Source organism: Telmatherina bonti, assembly GCF_933228915.1.
Source record: "Telmatherina bonti genome assembly, chromosome: 16".
NCBI classification, from domain to species: Eukaryota; Metazoa; Chordata; class Actinopteri; order Atheriniformes; family Telmatherinidae; genus Telmatherina; species Telmatherina bonti.
The window spans coordinates 15,166,036-15,192,762 of NC_136614.1; the positions used below are offsets into that span (position 1 = coordinate 15,166,036).

Consider the following 26,727-nt stretch of genomic DNA (forward strand, 5'->3'; position numbering starts at 1 on the left):
AGCATCTTCCTCCTCAGCATCATCAGCACCAGGAGCTCACCCCGCGGCTTCCCCGGCTCTGTCCGCCCGCTGCTGCGCACTGCTGCTGTTTGGCGTCTGGGCGCAGTGAGGAGGAAGAGGAGGGGGGAGGAAAGGTGGATGAGTGAAAGTGGTAGGAGACGAGGAGGAGGAGGATGAAGAGGAGGAGGGGGCGCGGCGGGCTGCCCTATATGGTTGTGGATGAGCTCTATGCTAATATCGGCTTGAGGAGCGGAGCATCGCGTTTCTGCCGGCAGTCAGCGGTGGCTTCCAGAGTCTGAGGAGGCTCCTTCACAGCCATGGCTGAGGGTGGAGAAGGGGAAGATGAGATCCAGTTCTTGAGAACTGTAAGTAAAAGATAGACTTCATTTCATTTGTGAACGCTTTCCAACGTAAACACCAATCACGCGAAGTTTTCCCTAAACGCACTGTCAGCGGTAAAAAGCTGCTTTTGCGTCTTTCAATGATTGATGCGCGTGGAAGTTGTCGCAGGTTGCACGCTGCGTCCACGGCGCACCTGTCCACGGGTCTCTTGGTGTGTAGAATCTAAATGAGACTCCTATCTGCAGGTGCAAGGACAAAAGAAAAAAAAAAAAAGAGACGGATGTGGTCATTTCAAACCACGTCCACCCGCCTCTCATCATCTCTGCTGCCTTGTGCAGAAGCGTTATTTATGCCTCAGCTGTGGATCACTGCTGTTTTGGCGTTTTATGGCTGCATGAGAGTTTCATTAAGTTGTCCTTCCACGCAAGCCGATGACTATTTTAGCTGTTTGACGCAGGTTGCTTACGGTGTCTCCTCTCTGTGTGGTTATGCGCAGCACTTCTCCTTGTAAATGATATGACAGCTTGTATGTTGGTGTGGTGGGGACAGATATCTGCCGCGGTGGTCTCATTGAGCACGTATTCTTATTCTCCCTCATCTCGTGAAGCTTTGTGACCCTGGTGCTGCATGGAGAGCAATAAGAATCCAATAACGCACAGCAGGGAGAGTGACCCTGGAAGTCATATAGCTGGATTTAGTTTGTTTTATGTCCTTAAAAGGATTCTGGATTTGGTTTGAATGGTTAAATATCCTCTAATTAGCACAACTTATAAAGTCATTAGGAACCTTGGAAGTCTGTGGAGTCCCACTCAGTTGCAGAAAACCCTCAAAACAACTTCCATTATGCTGTTTCAGAGACTTGATTTGCTGGTTGGGATCTGTTGGTGTCCATCATAACTTTTGATTAGCATAAGGAACCATTTTTCCAAATTAAAATTCTGTTTTTAAAAAAAAAAAAAAAAAAAAAAAAAAAAAAAGGACTTTTACATCAGTTTCAAAGGGCAATAATTTGATATAAATTTGTCCAAACAGCCTTTCAGTTAACTTAATTTGCATACTGTTCTTAATTTGTGTAGTTAAGAACACTCAACAAAGGATGTGCATGGATTGTCAGTGGATGCATAGTTTATATAGAAATAGATCAATAGCTGACAGGAACATAAGAATATGAGACCAATCAGAAATTTAAAGTAGCAGCAAAATAATGATGCATCAAAGGCCTGCTCATGCAATGGTAATTCTGTCTTGTCTAGTTTTGTGGATTAGCAGCTCATCAACACTGTCTGCAGGTGGTAAAGTACGCTTTGGATGGTAAACTCAGTCACAGACACCTTTTCAACTATCCAAGATGGTTTTAAATGGGATTTCTGTCTGTACTTCTGGGAGGCTACTCAAGAAGCTTCATATTTTTTATTTTGGGGGGGCAATTTTTGCTCATTTGATATGACTGTGATAAGCCAATCCACCCAACTCTTGTTCAGTTTAAAGGGCCAGTAACGAAACAGGACTGAGGAATCATCACAGTGTGAGCAGTCATGATTGTGTTGCTGCTGTATAGCATTGTTTTACATTTCTTCTTGACATTTGCTCATGCACGTAGCAATCAGCCGACGCAGACACATATATGTTTTTGTCATTCATTTAAAATTATATAATTGTGTTTTCACTTATTGTGTTTTTATCAGAAACACACAGAATGAAATCCTACAATATGATAATATGATATACATCTCCTCCCTCTCTCTGTATTATTGCCACTGGCTACAGGGTAAAAAAAAACACATCTCAGTGGGCTTGCTGTAACACAGCACCTTATCCGATCCTGAATCCAGTATTTTTATTTCTGCATGGCTGCACCTTAAGGTTTATTCAGTAAAACCAGAGTATAGCTTGCAGATGAGGAGTAAGACCAGTCCAGTGATATTTGGACCACCCCATCAGGCCATTTGCTTTACTAAGTCATCAGCGAACCCTTTTCTCCATCTTTTGTGCACACATGCTGATGCAGCCTCTTAAGATTACTTCTCTCGACCAAAAACCAGATATTTTCCAGCCAGTTTGCAGACAGTAGGAGTTTACCACATCAAATGGGACCTGGCAGAGAGTCAACTGGGAAGTGAATGGTCCATGCACGAAACAGCTGGCTGTGTATACGACTACAGAAACACATTAACGTATTCTCACCTGAGAATGTTTCACTAGGCCAGAGCTGAAGGATCCAACTTGAAGGGGTTCGAACCACTGCAGTCTGTGCCATCTGTGGGGTGCTATGAGTGCAGTTCCAGTGTGCAGATGACAAGGTTGCATTTCATAACCATGCAAGCAGGTCTTCACTGTCCTACAACAGTGCCAGCACATTGTGATGCTGGCTCATACCTGTTATGCAGGTGGAGAAGGTGAGTTTGCTGATTAAATGGAAAGATTGTCACTCAGGAGTGATGTGACTTGCCTGAAATGACCCCACTATATTTCTCATGTTTAGACCACCGAAAATGTTTAACTTTCCAATCCTAGTACAAATCTTTCATTGCTGACTGACACGCTTTTAAGTCATCTAAAGACTAAGCATTAATCAGCAACTAGAGCTGATTATTGGGTGACTTTAATAATGTTGTTGAACTTACAGGAGACAAATTGGCCAGACCCAAACAACTGAACTCAAGGTATCCCCCCCTTTTAGTCATGAGTACTACCCTCAAAACTCTACTTTCACAGAGATGCCACTTAATAGCGCCTCTCATTACCCCCTTTTTGCCTGGCAGACACTTTTCCAGCTCTACACAAGCATCAAGTTGTTAGATAATTATTGGTAAAGCTACTACTGACCCCTAAAGTAAACAACTAAAACCTGCACCACATCAGCATTTTCTCTTCTTGTTCTCTACCAAACACATGAACCAAATTGGTTAATGGCTTTGCAGTGTTGATACATACGTTATTGTTTAAGCCCCCAAAGGCCTGACTGGTTGTTAGAAGCAGGGTGGACCTTGTACTTAACAGCTCCTACTATTTGTGATGGCAGTGATATGCTAACCCATACCTCTCAGATTTTACTGTCACACTGGCATCTTGGTTATTTGATGACAACAGCGATTTGAGAGGGGTTGGAGGGGAGGCTTCCCCCCTGAGGAGCACAGATCCTTGTTATCAAACCTCTGTGCTGAGAGAAATGTGTCTTTGCTGGCAGCACTGTAATAGGATGGATAATTGAAATCCAGTTTGTTTAACTTTTTGGAATTGGCTTGTGCACATTTTGCTTGTGTTTGCAGCGGCAGTCAACAACGACAGCAGCTTGTCTCTGTGTTGCATGGATAAAATCACAGGACAAACGAGGTGACATGTGAAGTTTTTTGTGTTTTTCTGCGAAAATCTAACAAGTGAAAAGTATTTTACTGTTAGATCAGTAGTTTTTAAGGTTTCACAGAAGGTTGTACACCGTGTTTCAGTTCAACATGGACACCCTTTGCTTGGATAAAAATACACACACATATATATATATATATATATATATATATATATATATATATATATATATATATATATATATATATATATATATATACATATATATACATATATATAGTAATTTTATATTAATAAACAGGATCTCACACAGGGAGATAAGAAAAATCTTGGAAAAAGTATCTAGTTTCAGCTTGTTTAGGTTTGTTTATTGGCACTACAGCAAAACAAAACATAACAAAAGATATGGTGCCAAGTATTGGCTGGATTTATCCCCAGAAAAGAAAAGACACTGGAGATACAAACACTGTTTTGGCTTTAATTACTGCTCCACCCCCCCTATGTTGGAAGTTGAAACAGAGTTGAAACAAACCCAAACACATAAGCTAACAAGTGCACCCAGAAACGTTTGCCAAGACTAATCCACATCTGGATCTGGACCTAGACTAAAAGCTTTTCATGCAAAACTGTCCACAGCTTTAAGATTTACCCTGACAGAAGAAATGAACCACACCAACCACATAACCACCACACTTAAAGCTATGTACAATAATTACATCATGTTTGGTCATATTATCAAAATTACATAGTGACAGTTATTTTAGGATATCTTTGCTGGTAGGAAATAACCCCTTTGGTGAAGCTAAGCTAAAGCTTAAAAAATCAACCTAGTTTAACTCTCAGTAGTTTGTAAGATTTGATGTTGATGGTTGAAAATCTGAGGCATGTTTTGTCTAAATTTATATGAATTCAAATGTCCATTGTTTACAAAAAGTACATCGTGTTGACACTTGTTAAGAGGTAAAATATCCTCTTGTGTCATAATATTATGTACATGCATAATGTATTAGCAAACTTGACAAATGTCCTTCAGGTAATGGCTAATTGGATTTTTTTCAAAATAAAATCCCATATTAGCTTCATTTTAGCCCTGTGCCACAGGTGAGCTACTGTTGCACCTTTTTCTAACCAGTTGATTGACACTTGCATTTCAGCAGTAGCTTCTCTGGGCTTATTTGGAGTTTATGTTGTTCTGGAAGCCTTCTGCATACCAAGGCAAGGACTCTGGGGGTTTAAATTTAGCCTTTTTAAAGATGATGCTTCCACAGCACATACAGCTCTGCTTGCCTGGCACTAAACCACACCAGAGGCAGTGCTTCAGCCACGGCAGGACAAGACCAGCAACACTTAAACACCATTTTTATGGGGATGAAGTAGAATTTAAAAAGCAAATGCATCAACCACAAAGTAATATACAGCATTTTCAGAGGCTTAAGGTGTCACAGAAGTGGACAGTGTGGACAAGCGTCCAGGTGGAATACAGTTTGGTAGATTTTGGATTTAAGACATGAGCTTTGATTTTCTCTGTTTGACACTGGTTGAAACACAGATTCTTATGTTTAATTTGGGGGCACCATTGTTTATCACATGGCCATTATTTAGTTAAGTCATAGAAGAGCCGCAGTCCTGCAGGTTTTCAATATATCCCTGCTCCAACTTACCTGACTCAACTTAATACGTTATACGTTATTGTGAAAAACTTTATAGGCTGTTGAGTCCATTGAAAACCTGCAGGACTGTGGACCAAATTGATTAGCTTTGTTTTTGGGATTCTGATGCAGTGAGTGTTAGGGTGTTATTCCAAACAGCTTAATGATAGCTAAAAGTACCTCCTGCATGAGTAAGATCTGTCAATGTGCTTTTCTATTTCTTTTATGTATTTATAGAGTGAATAGTTGATGAAAGTGGAGTTGGTGTAAATAAAAAGGGATAAAAGCAAACCTCTCTGAGTCAGACTTGATGTTAACAGACAGTCATAATGTGGTTCTGAAAAATTTACTTTTTATTTGTTTTTGCAGGAATCAGATGATTGACAATAAATAGAAGCTGGCTGCAAAACAGAGTGAATTTCCATAGACTCCCATGTTAAAAAGACCTTCACAGCAGAAATAAACATGTTTACAGCCTGGTTCAGAAATCCATTTTCGGTTTAATAGGTTAGGTTTACCTTCATTAAAATTGTGGGGGGCGTGAATTTTTCTCTAACTCTCCCATTTAAAAGTAATTTAATCTCGAAATATTTAGGTGCGTGTCCTTTTTACTGACAGGTACCCGATCCCCCGCTTCAAGTAAGAAGAACGTAGAACAACTGCGGTTTTTAGCTGGTTAACAACGTGACTTAGCCTGAGCCCGCTTACCTCTGTTAGCTCCTGTTATCTCCGGGTTTGCTCGGTAAGCTCTTAGCTAGAGGCAGCTCACATTTCGCTCAATGTCAATCATCTTACAGCCCCTCTCTCAGCTTCACCTCTTTGCCCATATTTGTATTGTCAGGGCGAGACGACACGCATCCCTCTGCCAAGATGGCGATGGTAAGAACCGCCCACCGAGCTTCAATTCAGCTCTGTAGAGACCTACGGGTGACATCACGGAGGCTCCATCCATCTTTTTATATACAGGCTATGCTAACAACACTGCCATGAATGCAGCGAAACAGCATACTGCATGCAGCTGGCATATCGGTTCCACCATTATCCCTACAGTGTCCTCGAATGGACAAACAACTCAGTACCAGCATTGTCTGATAGGTGCTAGAGCACTATTTGAAATGACCAATACCTTAAAAGGCACATAAAAGAAGATGATACACATGTACACAATTGCTGTTCTTTTACTTTGTGTTATGATCAGGATTCTTTTAATTCTGTTGTTGTCTTTTGCTTTGCTGTTATGTCTGATTTACTATTTGGACTACTTATTTAAAATAAATATCATTCATTCATTTAAAGGGGTCCTATTATGGTATTTTGAGTTTTCTGACCTTTCTACAGTGTTACAGTGTTGAATCTTCATCATACATGTGAACGGCACTGTTTTTTTATCAGCTAAACGCATGTTTGAGTTTGAGTTCCAGCACTCACTCCGTTCGGTTTCCATGGCAACGAAAAACGCGTCGTTTTAGAGAGTTTTTTCTACTTGGAAACCCTTGTGACGTCCCGGGGGATAAGGTTCAGTGATTGGTTACCTTCTACTGGTTAACAAGGGCATGTACAAATACATCAGGCGGGTGGAAAACGTCGGATAAAGTTATTTCCAACGATGGCTGGTGAGTTTACCAAAGAGAGACATCCTGCTGCATTCGTTGCTGTGGGTTGCTGTTTTCCACTTTGTTTTCAGGGTCTGATTCAGGTTCCAACATGTAGGGCTGTATGCTATGTGTTGACATTGTATTTTGTTTTTTGTTTTTTTAATGGAGTTTATATTAGTCTAATCCTTCTGTTTATGAGATGTTACAATGACGGCGAAAGCAGGTGCGGTGCGCGCTCCCGATGTAGTGCAGTGGCAGCTGACCAATCAGTGGCAACTTATATGTGGGTGGGTAAAAGGGGATGTGTATGTGTGTTAGTGTTTTATCTATTTTTATCTATTTTGATGTAAATTGTTTTATAATGTAAAGCACTTTGTATTGTATTTAAGCACAAAAAGTGCTAAACAAATAAAGTTTGATTTTGATTTGATTTGATCTGTTGGGAGGCGGGGCTTAATGCGGAAGAGTCTCAATCCACTCGTTTTGCCCGCAGGCTGATCTGACAGCCTACGGAGAGGGTCGGTCTGAAGTAAATAAAGCGATTTGTGGCAATAACTCGATCAATCCCAGCCCTTCTGGTCTCAGAAATAAAAATAAATTAGCCTGAAATGCACATAATAGTTCCACTTAATTAAACACTCAACATCACTCAATCTGGGTTGATGTGGATATAGTAACTTTTATCCAGTGAAAAGGCATATCAAATTCTGAATACAGATTTGATGTTTAATGGTGGGTGGAGCCTAAAGAGGCTGACCAATCGGAGCACAGTGGACTTTTTTGGGAGAAGATTGCTTGTTTTAGCTTCTGTTTCTCCACCATTGATGATGATGTGATGTGCCAAATGATCTTTTGGAGCTAATAACATAGCATTTTAAAGTACTCATATTTAATTTTGTTGTTGGAAATGCGTTGTGTTAATTTGGCTTTTTAAATAATCAGTTGCCCTTTCTGCAAACCAGTCTTATCCTAGTAAATTCTGCATTTTATTGCTGCAAATATACCAAAAGGAAAGCGGGAAAAGAAAATGAATTAAATCCCAGAAACAGTTTCTTACTTTTCTGACAAGCTGTAAGGCATATATAGGTTGAAAAAGACAAATACAGCATAACTCCTCACACAGCATCTTTATGATTTGAGGAATTCTGCAGGTGAAACCAGCTTTAGAGAAATAGTGATGCAATATCCTTAAAAACAACAACAACTAGCATTCAACTCAGCAAAAGCTGCCTCCCCAAGGGAAATTAATGAACATGTTTCTGGTTATGTATAGAGGGAGATGACACCAGAAACTGTGGAATTATCATCTGTTCGCCAGATCTTCCATAAAATCCATTTAACTTGTTAGGCTCTATTCATCAAGAACCATCACATCTTCATCAATGGAGCACTGTTAAAGGGATATCATGTCTCTTTTTCTTTTATTTGGCAACAGAGTTTCAAATTATACACCACAGAATAAGCTGTATTATGAGGCCCTGTAGAGTCAGTGCATTCAGATTAAGAGAAATTAGCATTATAACTGAACCAACAACCAAAAGGAATTGTGAAGGAACATGTCGAATAATGCAAAAGTAAGTTACTTTTCTCAGAATTTGAAGTAAAAGTAATTACCTTAATTCAAGGGTGACCATAGTCGGTCCTCAAAGGCCGATGTCTTGCAGATTTTAGATGCTTCCCTTTTCCGACACACCTGGCTCAAATGAATTGGATCCAACAGCCAATGAAGTTCTGCACAATGACAGATTCATTTGAGTTGGTGTCTTGAAACAGGGATACATGGAAAACCTGCAGGATTGTGGCTCTCAAAGGCCGGAGCTGGACACTTCTGCTTTAACAAGTTTAGAAAGCAATCGTTTTCAACGCTTCTGTTTTTACAGGCAAAGTTAGACCGCACAGAGAAAACCCATCCAAGAATACAAGATACTGTAAGCAGTAACATGCACATCTAATTTCTCTGAAACTCTATCCCATCTAGTCATTGCATCATTATTCCAGCAGTACACAGCACTCCCTGTATGGCACCAGTTCATGCTCTTGCAAAGTTTGCTTTCTCAGTGAGCTATGGATGTGTCCTACAGGCTCAAGTTAAACTCCCTCACTTTGATATGAATTGAATGTGAAGTGTTTCCTCTGTATTGATTGATTAGGCTGTGATGGCAAAGCAGCAGTGTGTTCTCTGGCAGCTCTGCCACCCTAAAGTCATCAATACTGAAGGACAGTAAGACCCCCATCATTTACAGAACCTTGATATAACAGTGGCAGTACCCAACACTTCTACAACTCTATACTTAATATTTGTACATGAGACCTAAGGGGGCTGTGGCTGATATATTCAAAAACAGATTAATTGATCATTTAGGACGGAGTGAGCTCATGCAATGTTGCATTAGCATAAAATTTCATTTTTTGCTTACTGGAAAGTGTAACCTACATTCATGGTTTATTGATTTTTAAATTGTCATAGATGATATACCTTAAAATATTAAATGGGTTGGACAGGCTTTTCACTTTTCAGGCTCTTTTTTCTTTAGGTAGCATGTTTATTTCCCAGCATGCTGCAAGAGGAGCTTGCTATCTTATATCCACTTTTTAAGTTACCATTCTGGCATATGATTTAATTTATTATATAATTTTTATTATTTAATTTAATTGAATTATTTTACTGTGATTTTTTTTTTTTTTGTACTTTTTGCACTCTCACAAATCATAAGACTGTAATTCATTCAATTAGGAAACACAATACAGGCATAATCAATTGCCTGATTCAGGGATTGGTCTTAACTGTACTTGCACAGTTATGTAACTTCACATTGATTGCATCACATTTAATAGCCCTGCCTATGCTACAATAACGTGACATCTGCACAATCTGTGCACTTATCAGTTTCAGCTGTAATGGCTGTGCAGTAGGTTGCTGATGAGGTCCGGGCAGAATTAGAAGCAAGTATCGTGAGCACACTCTCAACTAAAATAATCATCTTCATTAATCAACAGAGCACAGAAAAAGTGCAGCCAGTTAGCCTTTTTGCATTCAGTCTCTTAAATAATTTTAATCGTGATCAAATCTTTTTCCAGGCTGGTTTTAAAGCTTAAACCCTTTCAGGATTCTGTGCAGCCTTTATATATCCACTATCAAAGGCCTGAAAACACATGTCTTTACCAGCTACACTTGCAGAACTACTACAATAACACCATGTCTTCTGCTATAGCTGGACAGTATTTTTCTGCATCTCTTTGGAAAAAGTAGCAACGGCAGCAAAACTGGGATATTGATTTTAGATTGAGATTCATGCGTATTCTTATGTTCTTTTGAAATTTATTTTATTTCATATTTTTGCTATTTGTTTACAGTATATTTCCAAAGCCTTATGTGTGAAATAATTTACTTTTTGTGTCTTGAGTGCTTCATTTTTTTTTTAGAGGTCTTGTGTGAAACAATATGGAAGAGCAGCTCATTCTTCACTTAAAGTGGCTTTATTATGCACATTTCAGTCTAATTTATTTTAATATGCAAGTCCAGAAGAGCAAAAAAACAATCAAGCATTTCTACAAACCCATTCATTCATTTTGTATTGATCTTCTCAGTTCAGCCTCTGCCAGAAACAAGCAAACAGAGAAAGCTCCACCCTATGGCCTGCCTGTTGGCTGCATCTGATTGGTCAACAGTGAGGAGTAGTTACACTGAGCAGTGAAGGTAGTTGTGGCTTTCTTCTCATGAACAAGCACAACCTAGAGAAGATGACCAATCACTGAGTCCCTCACCCGGGACATCACTAAAATTTCAAAGTAGAAAAAACTTGTTTCAGTTGCCATGGAAACCGAAAGTAGAGGATGCTGGAAAACTCATACATGTGGTTAGGTGATAAAAAAAAAAAAATGGTGCTGCAAAACTAGAAATAGCATAGTACAACTCTTTTAAACTTTAAGGCATGCCAAACTAGCCAAAAAGCAGATGTTTTGCACGTTTCTAAAACAAAAATTATCCATCTGTCGATCTCATGCTCCATCCTTCCCTCACTCGTGAACAAGACCCCGAGATATTTAAAATCCTCCACTTGAGGCAGGACCTGACTCCCGATCCGGAGAGGGCAAACCACCCTATTCCGGCTGAGGTACATGGTCTCATATTTGGAGGAGCTGATTCCCATCCCAGGCGCTTCACACTCGGCTGCAAATTGCTCAAGTGAGACCTAGAGATCACGACCAGATGAAGCCAACAGGACCACTTCATCCGCTAAAAAGCAGAGACCCAATCCTGAGGCCACCAAGCCGGATCCCCTCAACACCTCTGCTGCGCCTAGAAATTCTGTCCATATAAGTTATGAACAGAATCGGTGATAAAGGGCAGCCTGTACAACAGGTGTTAGAGCTTGGTCTGCAGTTTCTAGAGAGGGTTGGACTCTGCCAAGGCTGCCCTTTTTCACCGATGCCATTTATGAATTAGCAAATAACTAATCATTTGTTTTCTGTCCACCTGTCAGATGCAAGTGCAGTCTTTCCCCTGCCTTAGCTCTATTCTACGTTTTTCTCTCAGCATTGGATGCCATACACAAGTTAATAGATGTAAAATATCATTTAATAATATTTTACTGAAAGAAAAACAATGCTAGTAATTAACTCTAGATTAATGCATCCAAACATGAGAGCTAAAACTTGTACAGGAACTGGATGCAGCTACAAATCATTGTCAGATTTTTTTAAGGTGGAAAGTTTACCTTTCCCCAGACTGCTACTGATGCATTGCAAAAAGCTTGAATGCTCATTGACTTTCCTAAATTATACCCTTTGTTTAAAACTAACTATTCATTTAGTCAAATGTACTCTGAAGAAACAGCACTTGCCCGATTATTTTGTTGTCTTCTCAGGCATTAGATTTGACACACACAGTACTAATCGTGTGGAATTCTTGGCTTGTATCAGAACTTGAGGGCTCTGAGGAGAAAATAAAGCTCAGGTCAGCTTGAGATTTATGTCTTAAATCTGATCTCCGAACTTTCTGTTTTACACCTCAAAGACATAACCCCCCCCCCCCCTCTCTGCCTCTTTACATATTACTCCAGCTTGCCTGTGTTTGCTCAGTCTCACTGATGCATTTTAAAAGTGCTACAGCTGTATTTCTTAACAGTAGTCCCTCTCCCCATCATTTCTAATGTCTTCTGCTTTGGCTGACTAGTTCCTGCACGCATGGGGGCCTCAATGATTGGAAGCTACTCTAAAGCAATATGCATACAAACTACAGCAAGAAAATCCAATTTGTTAAAACTTGCAGTCTGTGATCCATGGCAGAGGACTGCAGGATATCTTTTATTTTTCTTTTTTTTTTTTTTTTAAATATGTGCGTTGATGTATGCTGCATTATTCATTTTAACCCATGACTCTTAAATCCATATAGTTGCATTTGCACACCCACACAAATAATGCATGCTTGTATGTGTATATTACAGCATGGCATTGATATTATGTTAAATGTATCCATCCATTAGCTACTTGGTTTATACTAATGCACACATCACAAGTGGCAGACCATATAAATACAATCCTTCCTTCAAAATTCTGCTACTTTACATAAAATAACATTTGTTTTGAAGTCTTTACAGTGGTGTCTTGTTAGAGTTTAGTTTAGTTTTTTTTTTTTTTTTTTTTAAATATTTTACTGCTTTTCTTGTTTACAATAAGAAAATACACTGTAAAATAAGATTGGTTGAACAAGCTGAAATTAATTTTTCAATTGGAAACAAGTGGTTAAATTAATTTTATCCAAATTTAGTTATTCAGCTCATGAGACCTAAGTCAGTATTTCTCAAATGATGTCACTTTTGCAACTAAAGAATCTATTTCACTTTGGCTCAACTTCATAGAAAGTCAAATCAAACTATTTAAATTGCTCCAAATTAAATATTTATTTTATATATGTATATAAGCAACTAAATATTCAAGTTATACTTGAGAATGTCGCACTAAAAAGACAATATTGTAAACCCATTTGTGCTCAACACATGAAAAGGGACACGCAGACGGATGGGATGTTTCGCCTGTCTTCTGCGTTGGTTATGTGTGTAATTTGGTGCATTTTTTAGGGTCCTTGCAGATCTGTCAGTCAACACAGGTGACAGAGCAATACCACTGGAAATTGAAGGGGCAGGATTGAACTGTTTATGCAGACTAATTTTTTTTTTATAGCTCTCAGTCAAATCCTAATAAACATTTTCATCTGACTGATTAATAGATTAACTTTTTAAGAGACCTTCAAATACAGTTCTTAAAATAACTATTAAAATAACATTTTTAAATGATTATGCAGTAATTAAAGATAACAGGCTTATTGATGTACATTTAATGGGAATCTCCTGTTATTTTCCACCGATACTTTCCTGATCATGTTTGATAAGGAAAGTTTTCTGTATGTAACATCTTATTTCATAACATTTTATGAGTTCTTTAAAATAAATTAAGACAAACAACTGGCCATGCATGCAGTCTCGTAAATATTCTCTAAGATAAAGGTATCAGCAAGGTGTGCTATATGCAGAATAAGGAAAACCTCAGTCCTGGAGAACTCTAAGGTGGCTCACTTGTTCAACCTTTGGGTCACTTAGCAAAATGTCAGGAGTTCAAGCCCCAGTGCTGTTAGCAGGTCACTGCTGAGCCCTCGTACAAGGCCTTTAACCCTATGCTGCCGTATCATGGCTGAACAATGCTGGGAAAACAACACATTTTCATCCACTGCTGAAATGTATATGTATTAATACTAATTAATCTCTGTCTAATGTTGTATAACTTTAGATATTACAGGTGAAACTGGTAAGTGTACAATATATTCAATAAAACACATCTGTAGAGTTGCTCTTTTATTACGCAGGTTAAAGAATAATAAAAGAAAATGGCCTAAGTGACAGTTTGTCTTGAGTTTTGTTCAAACAAACAAACAAACAAAAAAAAAAAAAACCCTTTAAAGAAATCCTTCAACCAAAACCTGGCTGAGTTCAGGGCTTGTCACGCCTTGTTGACAGGACTGAAATTAGAGGTGCTAAAGTTGAAGTCACTTGTCAAACCAAGCTGTGACAAGAGGAACAGAAAGTGACAAACTGGAGCACCACAGAAACATCTAGAAGTTGTCCAGGTAGTGAAAGATGAAAGTCTGAAAAATGTGGCTCTAAATAAGGAAAACACAACATTTTTCTTAATACTGCAGTTGGTTTTAGGATCTATTCGTTGACTTATTTTGATTTTGCCCTTGAGCTGAATTTGTATTTAGTAAAGATACCTGGACTTTTGTTCTGTAAACTGATTTAAACAGAACATTTATTAGTTATGACATAAAGCAGTGCACCCAGTGTTGCTGCCAAAGCTGATTTAGCTCAGACTTGTACAGATGAGAGATGCAGACGTGTGACTTGAAATTTTAAGCTTTTAAATTGAGTAAAAAAAGAACGAAGTGATGCGACTCATTGTCTTTCAGTCTTATGAATACATAGCTGGAAACAAAGACAGGGAGATGAATACAAGCAAACAGTGACGCTGAATTTATCTTTATTGTATTAAATTTCTATTTTTCTGTACATTTGAATGCAGATTTTTTTTTAAAATAATTTAATAAGTTGCACAATGTATGTTTTGTTTTCCATGATTGTAGACCCACATCACTGTGTAGTGTGCAGCTAAATTCTTCCATCTACTATATTCCTTAAGTGTGTCAGAATTTCATCGCTTATCACCCTTTTTAAGAAGGTTTACACACAATGATTAATTGTACTTTTTGACAATAACTGGATTAAATTGGAATCAGGCTAATTGGATTTGGGGCCTTGACATTAGTTACCTCCGCCAAGGAGGTTATGTTTTTGCCAGCGTTTATCTGTTTGGTTGTTTTCAAGATAACTCAAAAAGTTATGGACGGATTTTCATGACATTTTCAGGAGTTGTTGGAAATGTGAACTGATTTATTTTTGGTTGTGATCCGGATCACCATTTGGATCCAGGAACTTTTTAAATGATTTTTTTAATATAGTGTTTGGTGAAGGTTTGCGCTCTCCAAGTGCTTTTCTAGTTTAGTTGTGAATTCGTTGTCTCGAAAAACCATTGTTGGAACATGTTTTCCTTTTTTCTTAAAAAATGCCTGACTGTTACCATGGTAACCCAATGCTAGTTTCGATTAATCAAGGATTCACGGTTCAAATCCCGGGACTGTCAGGCTGTTTAATCTCACTCTGATAGTGAGATTATGTCTTCTCTTAGTGCATCAAACCTATTTTCTTCTTTTATTTTAGTTTTTATTTGTCAACATTTTCTGTTTGATCTTGCAAAATCTGTTCTCTATACTTTCACATGTATTTTTTTCTTTTTAAAAATTGCAATAATTTCTCTCTTACAATTTCTCCCCTTTCCTAAAGTTCAGTAAGGCTTAAAACTTTTAGCACAAGGTTGGCACATTGGGGATCAAACCATTCATGATATATTAATTTGACAGACACTTGACAGTTTCCCAGAGTCAGTAGACGAGAGATGATTTCCACAATCATTCACCTGTGCATTTTTAAATATTATTTTATGCCATATTGGGAACTAAATTTTTAATGCATCTTCTAGGCACTAATATCAGTCCCAATCAAGCTTATCAGGTTGTAGTTCTCACACATCTACACTTTATCTGCTTTGCTGTCCATGTTGTTTGCAAAGCTTCACTAAAAACATGCAGCTCAAGCTGTACTTAGCACCCTGCCTGTCATTTATGAGAAACACGACTCCTGAGCAGTCAGGATGAGATTAAACAGGCTACACTCTAAAACAGTGCGAACAGCGAGGCAAATTTACAAGAATTTTCTTGTTTCCTTGTATTTTAAGGAGCCCTTTCTGCGTTTTTTTTCCCTCCCTTTCTAAAGCCAGGCTGTGTTGATTCCCACTGAGCATGTGCAAAGCATGCGTGTCAAAATAGCAACACTGAGGGATTGAACAGATTCACCTTTTCTCAAGTTCACATTGGTAACGGTGCCGGATGAGTTGTGGGAGTTTATTTGGCATGCAGGGGCATCGGGAGTTCTCGGGTTTCGACTGGTGGATTCATCAGGCTGCGCAGATACACACACATTTACACCCACACCTGTTGCTGTCACTCTGAAAGCCGGCTGTTCAGTAAGGGGGAGAAGAAGAAGAAATGGGGTGGGAAATGATTGAGGTCTGTTCAAGAGGATCAACACTCTCAAAAGTACCAGTATCAGGAATTTTCTGATCACAGAGACAAAGTTTTTTTTTTTTTTCCTTTTTGTCTGAAGACATGTTGGACTTGCAGGATCTGGAGGTGTCTGTAGAGAAAGAGTCAAGTTCCTTCTCTAGACTTGGAAGTTGGCTAAACCATCTACCCAACCCTCACTTACCTCCTCCTGCTGCAGCCCAGGGCCCTATACATAGTAATGAAGCTGCTCTTTAGCTGTCTAGCAGATGGTCACACTGCTGCTGCAAGGATCACTTTGCTTCAGATTCACCAGATTCTCTGGCTTTGAATCAAGTCAAGAGTGCAGACAGAGACAGAAACTGTCTTAAAATGTCCTGGCTGTGGGCACGCATGGCCCCCCTCATGGATGTTTTCACTGCAATCTGATCCACGTTAAATCCTCTATACAGTGTCTCCCTTGGTTCTATTTATTTAGAATTATGTTGGCATTATCATCCTTTCTGCTCTTCTTCTCATCGCTCCTTGCCGCTCAGATAACTGAATGGCATTTGGTGCATGCAGTTTTCTGATCTCAGAGCAACGGTTTCTGGTTGGGGTGTGTGGGAAGGGAGTGGTTCACATGAGAACTGTATTTCTTGTTTTCTAAGATTGAAAATAAATTCCCAACTAAAGATCAGTTTTTATGGAGTTGACTTCCAGTTCTACAGCGTCCATCCAACTTGCATATTGACGATGGCAGGGTGGCAGCATGGAAGCTAACCGCTGCTAAAAGTTAGCTTGGATTAATATGGAGTCTGTTTACGACAGGCAGGCGATATCCTCACTCTCCTTCACACAGGCAACATCGATCATCACCTCGTCACTCACATCTAATCGAATTATGACCATGCATGCAAGGAGAGAAAGAAACAAATTAGTCATTTTAGTTTGAAGCATGGAGAATAAATTGTAACAGCTGACATGTAAATACATGTTAGTAGGAGTGGAACGTTTCTGGCTCCATTACTACTGGGCCTCTTCCACAAATTATGCGGGAAGCGAAGTTATTCATCAGGAAATACAGCCATCTTGCCATCTTTTTTTTAACTTTGAGGGAATCTGAAGGGTGGAACTCGTCTTAAAACATCTGTGGTCAAAGGTTTTTGTGTTTCTGTGTGTGGAAAGAGATGGTGGAACAGGTTGGGTGTGGAGCTCCAGTTTAAAAAGCGGTACAGTCGAGTGGTTTTCACGTGTTGGAAGGAAGAAGGCCTTTAACAGTTTGGTGTTCTAATAAATAATTCATGTAGGCTATTTGTTTATTTTATGTATTTATTTTCTACTTTGGTAAATATCTTTATGGAAATATGTGTGTTTTTGGAGACTGTAGTAGGTGAATCTTATGCGTCAACCTACTCTGTTTCGGACATGTTGGGATTATTTAATTGTTTTTACTGTTTCATCTTCTTATTTATTTGTTTGTTTGTTTGTTATGTATTTTTGTTGTTTGTTTTTTCAGTTTTTGTATCTTTTTGTGTTACTTGCACATGTTTGAGATTTAAAAAAAAAAAAAAATCTCAAAACATTTGAATAAAACACATCCATGGCTGACCAGGAAGAAGTTAAATTAATTTAGTGCTTTTTTTTTTTTTTACAGGATTAAAACTTCAGATCAATTTTTGGTGAAAAGCATATGATAATTTCACACTCCTAAATTCTTTATATTTGTTGTTTGCTCTGATTAAATACATAATGCAAAGATAAATGTTACATCCTATGGGCAGAGTTGTGTCTTACCTGCAGCATTCCTCAGATCATTTTAAAGAATCTTGATGAAAAAGCGAAACTAAAAGCAATCCTCCTTTAAGGCAATGACATGAGTGACTTTTTTAAGCCTCTAAAATAATCCAAGCCATAGATTGAGTGTCAACTGCAAAGTTAAATTTTAGCAACCCACTTAACCCTTTATGGTCCTGGTCTGCCATATGGTAGATGTAAATTTGCAGTAAGTTTCATGAATTTCTTTAAAAAAAAACTTTAGAAAAACCAGCCTGAGCATCTCTACCAGTTGGTTTGGGTATCTAAAACCCAAACTAAGTGTTTGTTATAACACTACAGTTTCAAATGTCAACCATTTCACTGTTGTTACATTATTATTAACTTCTTATCTTAACATCTCAACCATTTGCTTAAAAACATTTATTCTGTTTATTCTTGTCTAAAATAAGCAGAAAAACACAGAAACAAAGTAATTCAGTTTAATCAGTATCAGTATTACTGTAATTCAAAGTGATTTCTATGCTGAAATCTTTTTCTCTTTTCATGACCCATTTCTGACTCATATTTAGTTTGACTTGCTGTCAGGAAACTGAAAATGCTCCAAATTGTGAGTAATCTGGCTGCTTCATGCTGCAAGAAGGATGGCAAAAACTCATGATGGCTTCGCAGAACCTACAATGAAAAAATAAACAACCAAATATCTCCTTAAATTTGTCTAGTTTTCATTAATAATTTTTTATATTTCTTTAATGTTTGCAAAAGAATATTTCCTTAAACTGATGTCATGTTAAAGGGAAACTACCCTTCCCACAAGCGTAATTATAGGTTGCTGGCATCGATGCCAGACCCTGCTGCTTTCTTAAAGCCTCCACAATTCCAAACAGCTGAATAGAAAGAGGGGCTTTTACTTGATTTTTAATGAGGTGGCAAGTCTTTGGTCATCCTGTGGTTGTATTACGTTTCCCTGCTTGTAGCCTGGGACAACAAACATCACACAACTACATTAAAACAGCACTGATGCTTTCATTAGTGAACCATATGAAGTCCAAAGTGGGCTTGACGACTATTGCCTCTCATGAACTTCTCCATTATATTTGATTTTGTTTTATTTTAGTTAAACTTAGCACAAGTAAGCTTAATTATTTATTTACTCTAACAATATCGATCAGTGTTGTTTTATGCTGCCGGAAAGCCAAACTAGTCGTCTAGGTATGATCTGTAAGTATTGTGCTAATGGTCAACACAGCTAAATGTGTGTGTAGCAAACCCCACCAACAAGTCCCATAAACCCCCCTGCAATATTCTACTGTTGGTTTTCACTCTTGTTTTGAGTAACTTGGTTAACTGAATGATTACACTCTACCTTAGGTCTAAGCAAAAACCAACACACATCGCCCAGTTTTACTCTGTCAGAGACCTCGGTTGTGTGTGGAAGATCACTTGCAGCCACAACAGCTTGGCACCTCCTCCTCCTCATGCTGGTCACCAGCCTGGTCACATTTTGCTGTGAGATGGCATTTCATTCCTTAAAAGGGAGTTGTTGAAGGTCAACCAGAGTGGTGCTGTTGGTCACTCTGGCACGAGCAGCACACCCAGCTTATCGTTTAGCTCAGTTGCTCATTTCACAAGTGCATGATCTTTTCAAGTTAGACGTCATTGTAAGGGTAACTTGTCCTGCTTTCCAACACAAGTTTCCTTTTTTTGTCCTTAGTTTTTATAAAATAGGGATTTTGGCCAAGAAATGAGAATTTTGTTCTTTTCTTCATCTTTTGTTAATTGTATGTATTTTATTTTTATTTTTCTTCAGTTTAGGTGTTGAATCAGATTTAATCACAACTCTGATGATAAAAATGCAGCCCATGAAATGTTTTGGGTTTTTTTTAATCAAGTTTTACTGTTAGGAAAATGTGCCTGTTTCTATTTAAAGGGGACTTTAGGTGAATTAGCTTCAACATACAAATGATTCTTTAGGCATTTATTGACAATAACCATTAACACCATTGGAAAACTCGCATATTTCTGTCTTTGGTAGAGTTAGATTACAAATTTATAAGTGTGATATTGAATTTTGAACTTTTTTTTAATTTTACTATCATTTCTAGTGTTTGGTTGTTCAGCTCTGACTTGTGTTACTGTATTAGAAAAACCTCTGCATGACACCTTCCTCGAGTTTTCTCTTGCAAACATTTAGACCTCCAGTAACTTCTGTTTGATTTCAGACACCTGCAACAGCAACGACACCTGAACGTCTGCCCGAAAATAAAACACACGATCTTTTAAAAGACTGCTTTTCTTTTGTCTTTGGTTTGTTTCCATTTGTATTTCAGAGCTGAATTACTGACAGACAATTGTCTTATTTTGTTAAATACAGGTTATGGAAATGAGGCTTTTAAATAAAGAGGCAAAGAAAATCCTCTTAGCGTTTTCTCTGCATGGCTTTAACATTACATTTCTTCTAAATTTTTTCTAGTTTTAGGTCCAGTGAGCCATTGTTTGAAACATTGTCGGTGTCTGTTATCTTCCCTCCTGAGCCTCCTGTGGGTGCCGTTCAGCTTGTATCTAAATCTATTGAATTAATACTGCTGTGAAAGAGATAGGAGCCAGAACCATGGCAACCATCAGCTTAGATTAGTGTGGGTTGTGAGCTGGCAGGAGATATGCTCACACATACTTATACTACACACACACACACACACACACACACACACACACACACACACACAAATCAATATCAGTGCGTGTGTTACCAAATAGAGCCAGACCCTCAGTAGCCTGACAGTTACAGATGTTCATTTGTTGGCTGCACTGATTGAATCATGGTCTTCCTCAATCTCACATTGTTATACTGTCTGAATCAGGTTTATAAATGTTTACATATCAAACCTGTTTGCTTCTGTTGATGAACATATTTTTTGGTTATTTTCTTTTATGTAGATTGTACGCTTAGGCAAGATGGTAATTCTATATTTTCTACATAGTGTGCTCCTGCTGTGATCAGCTCTTGAGGCCAGGCAGTGCATGGTACAAAATAATAATAAATCATTTATTCAGTGTATTCACGAACATCTTAAATTTCACTACTACTCTGAAAGTGCACAGTGCACCTATATATATGTACCATATCTTGAAATCAGGGAGGCACCTCGTCTATTTTTGTTTGGTCGCTGTCAGAGAATATTTGTCATTAAAGCTCCATCTTTCCTGCAGGATGATGAGGTGGTGCTCCAATGTGTCGCCAACATCGAGAAGGAGCATCGCAAGTTCTGCCTGGCCGCAGAAGGACTTGGGAACCGTCTGTGTTACCTGGAATCCACATCGGAAGCTAAGGTGAGGATGGCACACAGCTTTGTACAAATCCAAATGTAAAGGCTGATGCAGCTTTACTAAAGAAAGCAATGATTTGATTTAACTTCAGGCATATTGTGTATGCCCAGACTACCTGTCTACTTGTTAGCAAGGTATTTGAAATTCTGATCTGAGTTTTGGTAATTTTTTTTTTTTTTTTTAAACTTTTTTTAAACTTTTTTTTCAAGGCAAATTTAAAAAAAAAAAAAAAAAAAAAGTTCTTTTTGACTTCTTGCATCATACTTTGAACTACAACAAAATCCTGTATAAATATAGTAGGGCTACTATGATGGAGCACTAGGTGGCGCTACACCTCTAGGTGCATGGGTCTGTGCCTCATTTATTTTAATATATTGCCCGTATCATGTGTAACAATATTACAACAAATATATCAAAAGGTGAAAATAGTCTATTTATTTTATGTTGTTCTTTTCTGCTACCTTTTAATAAAACTAAATTTATTCTTTTTGGTAGAGTTTAGTAAGCTAACATACTATATATGGGCTGCTCATTTTTGCTAAATAGACAGTTTTTCAAACTTTTGGTAACGAATTGTCTGAGCTATCTTAACCAGCTAACTCCACATTTAGCAAAATGCTTTTTAAAAAACTTTTAGTTAAGCTTCAAGTATTTAGCTAAGTCACTCTCTCAGCTAGCATAAAAGCTGACAAGGGTTTAAACTTTTTATTTTTAAATGAGTGATAAACAAAAATGATTCATTCATTCTCTTCATTGACACCTTTTTTCTTTTTACATAAGAAAATTAAATTAACATATCTCTTCAGAGAGCAAAAATCACAGTCTGTCATTTTAAAAAGGCTGTGCTAGCTTTAGCATCTTAGCCTAAGCTAATTAGCTGATTTGCAGCCGATAGATAGAAAGATAGATAGATTTCTGCCCTTCTTTCCTGCGGATGAGATGAGCTATCTAAAAAATAATGAATATGAAGTAGAAAAAGTGACTTCTGCACAGGGCTTGTGGTGCAACTACTATTAATTAGGATATGAACAAAAGAAAAAAATCTTTAAAATTGGCATGTTGATGAAGGACACACCCCTTCCTCTGCAGTGCTCAAGCCCCAGTTAGGTTGCTGTGTTCCCAGCTTGGCTGAACTCCAGCAAAGACAAGCCACGATGTTTATCGAGTCAGCTCCGGACATTTCACATGATTGGTGTCTGCACAGGTGCGTCCCAGTGGTTGGCAGACAAAGCAGCCTTGATGCATTAGGAACGGTTTTGACCACGTATGTTGCTGCTGTAAGACGAGTGAAAACTTTGTATGACTGAATGGTCTTGTCTGTGGTGTCATAGCAACACAACTGAGCTGTCAGTACACAGTGATACATGCCATCAGTGTTCTTTATGGCTCAGAGAAAATGAACTGACAACATAGAATTAGCCTATTAATAGAGTTATGATTGCTGTCTATGAGTATATTTGTCAATCAGAACATTTATATTAATATTTCTAAGATATTTCAGTGACAGGAACGACTTTACATGTCAGAGTGATAATGTCATGATTGTAAAACTCTCTACAGTCAGGTTGAGTTGTTTTTATGAGCTCTGCCAACACTAGCAAGCAATACGGCTTTGAATGAAGTTTTGCTTAAACTCGCCTGGAACTGCTGCTGAGCTGGAGGGCAACACCTAGAACAGCAAACCTCAATCCTGGTCCTTGAGGGTTGTTGTCCTGCAGGTTTTCTAAGTGTCCCCGCTGGAACACAACTGAGTCAGACTCAGACAAGCTCTGCACATGCCGAGTAAATACATATTGATTTGAATCAGGTGAGTTGCAGCAGGGATACTTGGGAAAACCTGAAGGACGCCGGCCCTGAATGACTGGGATTCAGGATCCCAGACCGAGAAGAACCATCCCAGATAAACCTATAACTGGTGATGGATGTGATTTGCCGACAGAGATTGACATTTTTCACATAGATCAAAACCGACTGCCTGCTGATGTTTGATTTTTGATTTCTCTTTTTATTTCTAATTTGGACAAAAAAGGCCAGAGTGAAGACAGGACTCTCTGGTTTTTAAAGAAGAGAACCCAAACAGTCCTCCGTGCTAAAAGTATCTGACAATTTATTGAGGCAAAATGTTTGTTTCCTGTTTTATTTAGAAAGGACACTTCCCTCTTGGATTGTATCTTATTTTACTTCCTGTTTGTTCAGCTTTCATTGACTTGATTCTTCTCACCTGTGTCTCGTCATCCTTCAGCCCCTGTCTTGTCCTTCCTCTTTCTGCTGTAAGTCCTTTTCTGTCCAGCCTGTTTCAAATTTTCTTCCAGCCTTCTAGTGAGTTCCTGTTGTTCATCAGGTTGTTTTTCTCTCCAACTTATTCTTTCAAATCAGACTTTTGTAGCATTTTTTCCAGTTAGCAGCACCATTGTTTGCCCTAATTCTTTTTTTGTGTGTTTGTCATACACTCATCTGCTTTTTGGTGCTCTCGGTGATACTCGTATAAAACATCTGATTAACTTATGAAACTTTTATAAATGATGACTTAAGTGACTATTTCTAGCCTAAGAATAATACACACTTGTTTTTTGTGCTTATTTTGAGCAGAAGATCTGTGTATGTATGTTGAAATAAACTACTGCACCAGTTTTCAGTGTAAGAAAGGAGCAGTGCCACTTTTTGGCTTTCTTGCATGTTTTAATATTTTGATCTGTAGGGAAAGAAGATGCATCATTTTTGGTTTTGAAATTTAATTTTCTGACAGACATGATTCTGCACTGCTGGACATTTTGGTTCGATCTCCTGGAGGATTATTTTTTTATCACTTTTTACAGCTCATATTATTCAGCTCAGTGTGTCAGTAGAATATGAAAGAAGACCACACAGTTCCTCTCCACCTGCGTTAGTGTTCAGACTGTGTGCTTACCCTGCAGACGAATAAGTGGAAAATTGAAGTTGAATAATTCATGAGGGGTGTAAGATGTGCAGCAGGTTGCAAGGTAAAGCAGTAGAAAGTCATCACCGCAGGTTGAGTTGCATATGAAAGTCTTTTTTTATGTTACGACTTCTGCATTGCTGGGAAATCCACAGTGTAAATGTAACTGAGTGAACATTGGTGTGCAGGCCGTGGGTTACAATGCACAGAACAACTTGCACACAGTGTGGTGTTGAAGGTTTCAAACTATGTTTGTGTTCAGTTCCACAGCAGCCAGATTCTCATTATCACCAAGCTGCCTGAGTCTCTGCTTGCATTTCTCACTTCACTGCAGAGGTTAAAGGTCAGCTGGCTGTAATACCGAGTGGGGTCAGGCACCCAGTACCCTTAAATTCTTCCTTGTCTTTGTTGGAAAGGAATGGATTGTGATGTATGCCACGTGAAGCTGGCGTTTTTTTAAATAAAGATATATGTACAGTGAACACACTTTAATATCTACTAAATTATATCTGTATAATTTGAAGAAGGACGTTGATGAGTGTGTAACATGCAACTAGCATGTTCTTAGCAGTGTCACCTGACATAAAGTTAATAAATTTTCATACTTTGACAAGCAGATACTAATGAACAGGTCGGCTTCTGTCCTGTTTTTGTTTGTAAGTAATTATCCAGCATTATCCAACCTTGAAGACCCCATTTTCATTCCTCAGCATTGTCATCTTTGCATTAGCTATGTGAATGGAGTTTCCCCTTAAACACCTTTACAATAGAACAAATAATCTCTTATCAGCAGTTACTAGGTTTATTGAAGCATAGATGTAATTTTCACAATGCAAGCCTGCATCCTGAAGAGTAAGGCCCAGCTCTAGTAATTACTGGTCATTGCAGCTCCTGCCTGCACACCTTTTCACAGCCCTCCGGATCCCCGGCCGCTCATTAGTAAGAAACTGCAGAGGGGAAGAAGTCACAAGTTATTTATGAGCTTTTGTAATGAGAAGTTTAATCATTTCAGCTGCCCTTAAATCAGGGACTGTTGCGTACGTAGGGACTATCTACGGTTGCCAAAATAATTACAAAATGTTGATCAAATGTTCCTTATATGGGAGTGTTCGCACACCAGTCCAATATTAATCCTTATTCATAGATTTTTGGGGTGGGAATTTAATCTACATTAAGTTAAAGTCATTGTTCCATGTTTACTTCCTGGTCTTGATAAAGAGATTCCTCCCTTTAACTTGCAGTGAGACTCAGGAGACCGTTCCCTGAAAATGTGTTCTCTGAAGTATTTAGTCTCTAGTTTGGGGAAAGTTTTAATCAACCCTGACTGCAAACAGGTATTTTTTTTATCTCAGAGAGAGGAGGGTTGTGGGCAGCTGCTTCCCTATGAGCCCCCACAGGTAACCTGAGAGGAAATTCAAAGCAGCATAAACTTCTTGGACATTGGTTTTTGTCATTACGACATCAAATAACCTTCTTTCTCTGTTCTCTTTCTTCCATACACCTTTCTACTCCTCTGTCCTGCAGCATGTTCCACCGGATCTATGTATTTGTAACTTTGTGCTGGAGCAGTCGCTGTCAGTTCGGGCCCTGCAGGAGATGCTGGCGAACACTGGGCAGAACAGCGAAGGGGTGAGTTCCTCCTTACATCCTGCTGACAACTCGCAGGTCTCCTCCTGTTGCTTAAAAATCACTCTGAAAAGGTTTCATAAACAAACGCATCCATGCATAAATGAATGAGTGTGTTAACACCCTGTTGCAAATGACTGTAAATATCTTTCTTCCTTACAGGCTGCGTCGCCATTTCAAGTCTCTATTTTGCAAGTTAATATTATAGCGTATCAATGTAACTGAAGAATATTCCTCACACTGACATCTAGTAAATGTAATTCACTGAATGCACTTAAACAGACACCATCTCTGGAGGCGTAGCAGCAATTCTGGAAGTAAAAATGAACAGAACCTGCCAAAAGGAGCTTCTCAGATGAAATTCTGCAAGCTGGCTCGGCATGTTCAAGATATTTTTAAGGCCATCCAATGAGGGCCAAACTAGTTTGATGCCTCTACTCCTTTTTTCTGAATGATCTTTTAGATGCTGAGCTTCAATGTAGAAAGTAACACTTTATATGAACAACAAATTAATACTTGGTCCAGTTCATTTGAATTACTTGCTATTCAAATAAACCAAGTTTGGTTTTTAAATGGACACAGATAAAAATAGCATTGCTATTCTGTCAAGTTTGGATATTTGTCAATTAATTAAATTAATTCATTATTTAAAGAAGAAAAACAGACATTCATCCCCCAAAAAAACCTCTTTTGGTTTGTTTATGCAGGCCATAAATTGAAAAAAAAAATCTAATAATATGCAACCTTGTGGTGCTAAAAATAATTGAACATAAAGTTTTTAAACAACATCCAATACTGGAGGATATTTTTGTCCTGAATATGATTTGTTTTACAACCCTTCACAAGTTCCCTTATTGCCTGAATTAAACCAGGAAGAGACTGTTTTACTAATTTAAAGTAACCTAGAAATGCAAAAAACAAATTTTTGTTGCATTTGGGTGTTAATTCTAATCCCATTGGTTAAAAGTGCCGTGAATAATGATGCCATCCCATCTCCTCCAGCATGAGGACTTCAGTTGGATAAATGAAAAGGCTTGAGGATGT

At 38.3% G+C, this 26,727-nt stretch overlaps 1 protein-coding gene across 1 annotated transcript in view; it reads left to right on the forward strand.

Moving 5' to 3' along the window:
• Positions 1 to 209: 209 nt before the first annotated feature.
• ryr3 (ryanodine receptor 3) overlaps positions 210 to 26,727 on the forward strand; it is a gene marked incomplete at both ends in the record, with an annotated part of 139,830 nt that continues 113,312 nt past the window's right edge. The window contains 5 exon segments of the mRNA XM_079255060.1: positions 210 to 240; positions 243 to 304; positions 306 to 365; positions 21,024 to 21,143; positions 25,582 to 25,686. Coding sequence (XP_079111186.1) covers positions 210 to 240; positions 243 to 304; positions 306 to 365; positions 21,024 to 21,143; positions 25,582 to 25,686 — 378 coding nt within the window.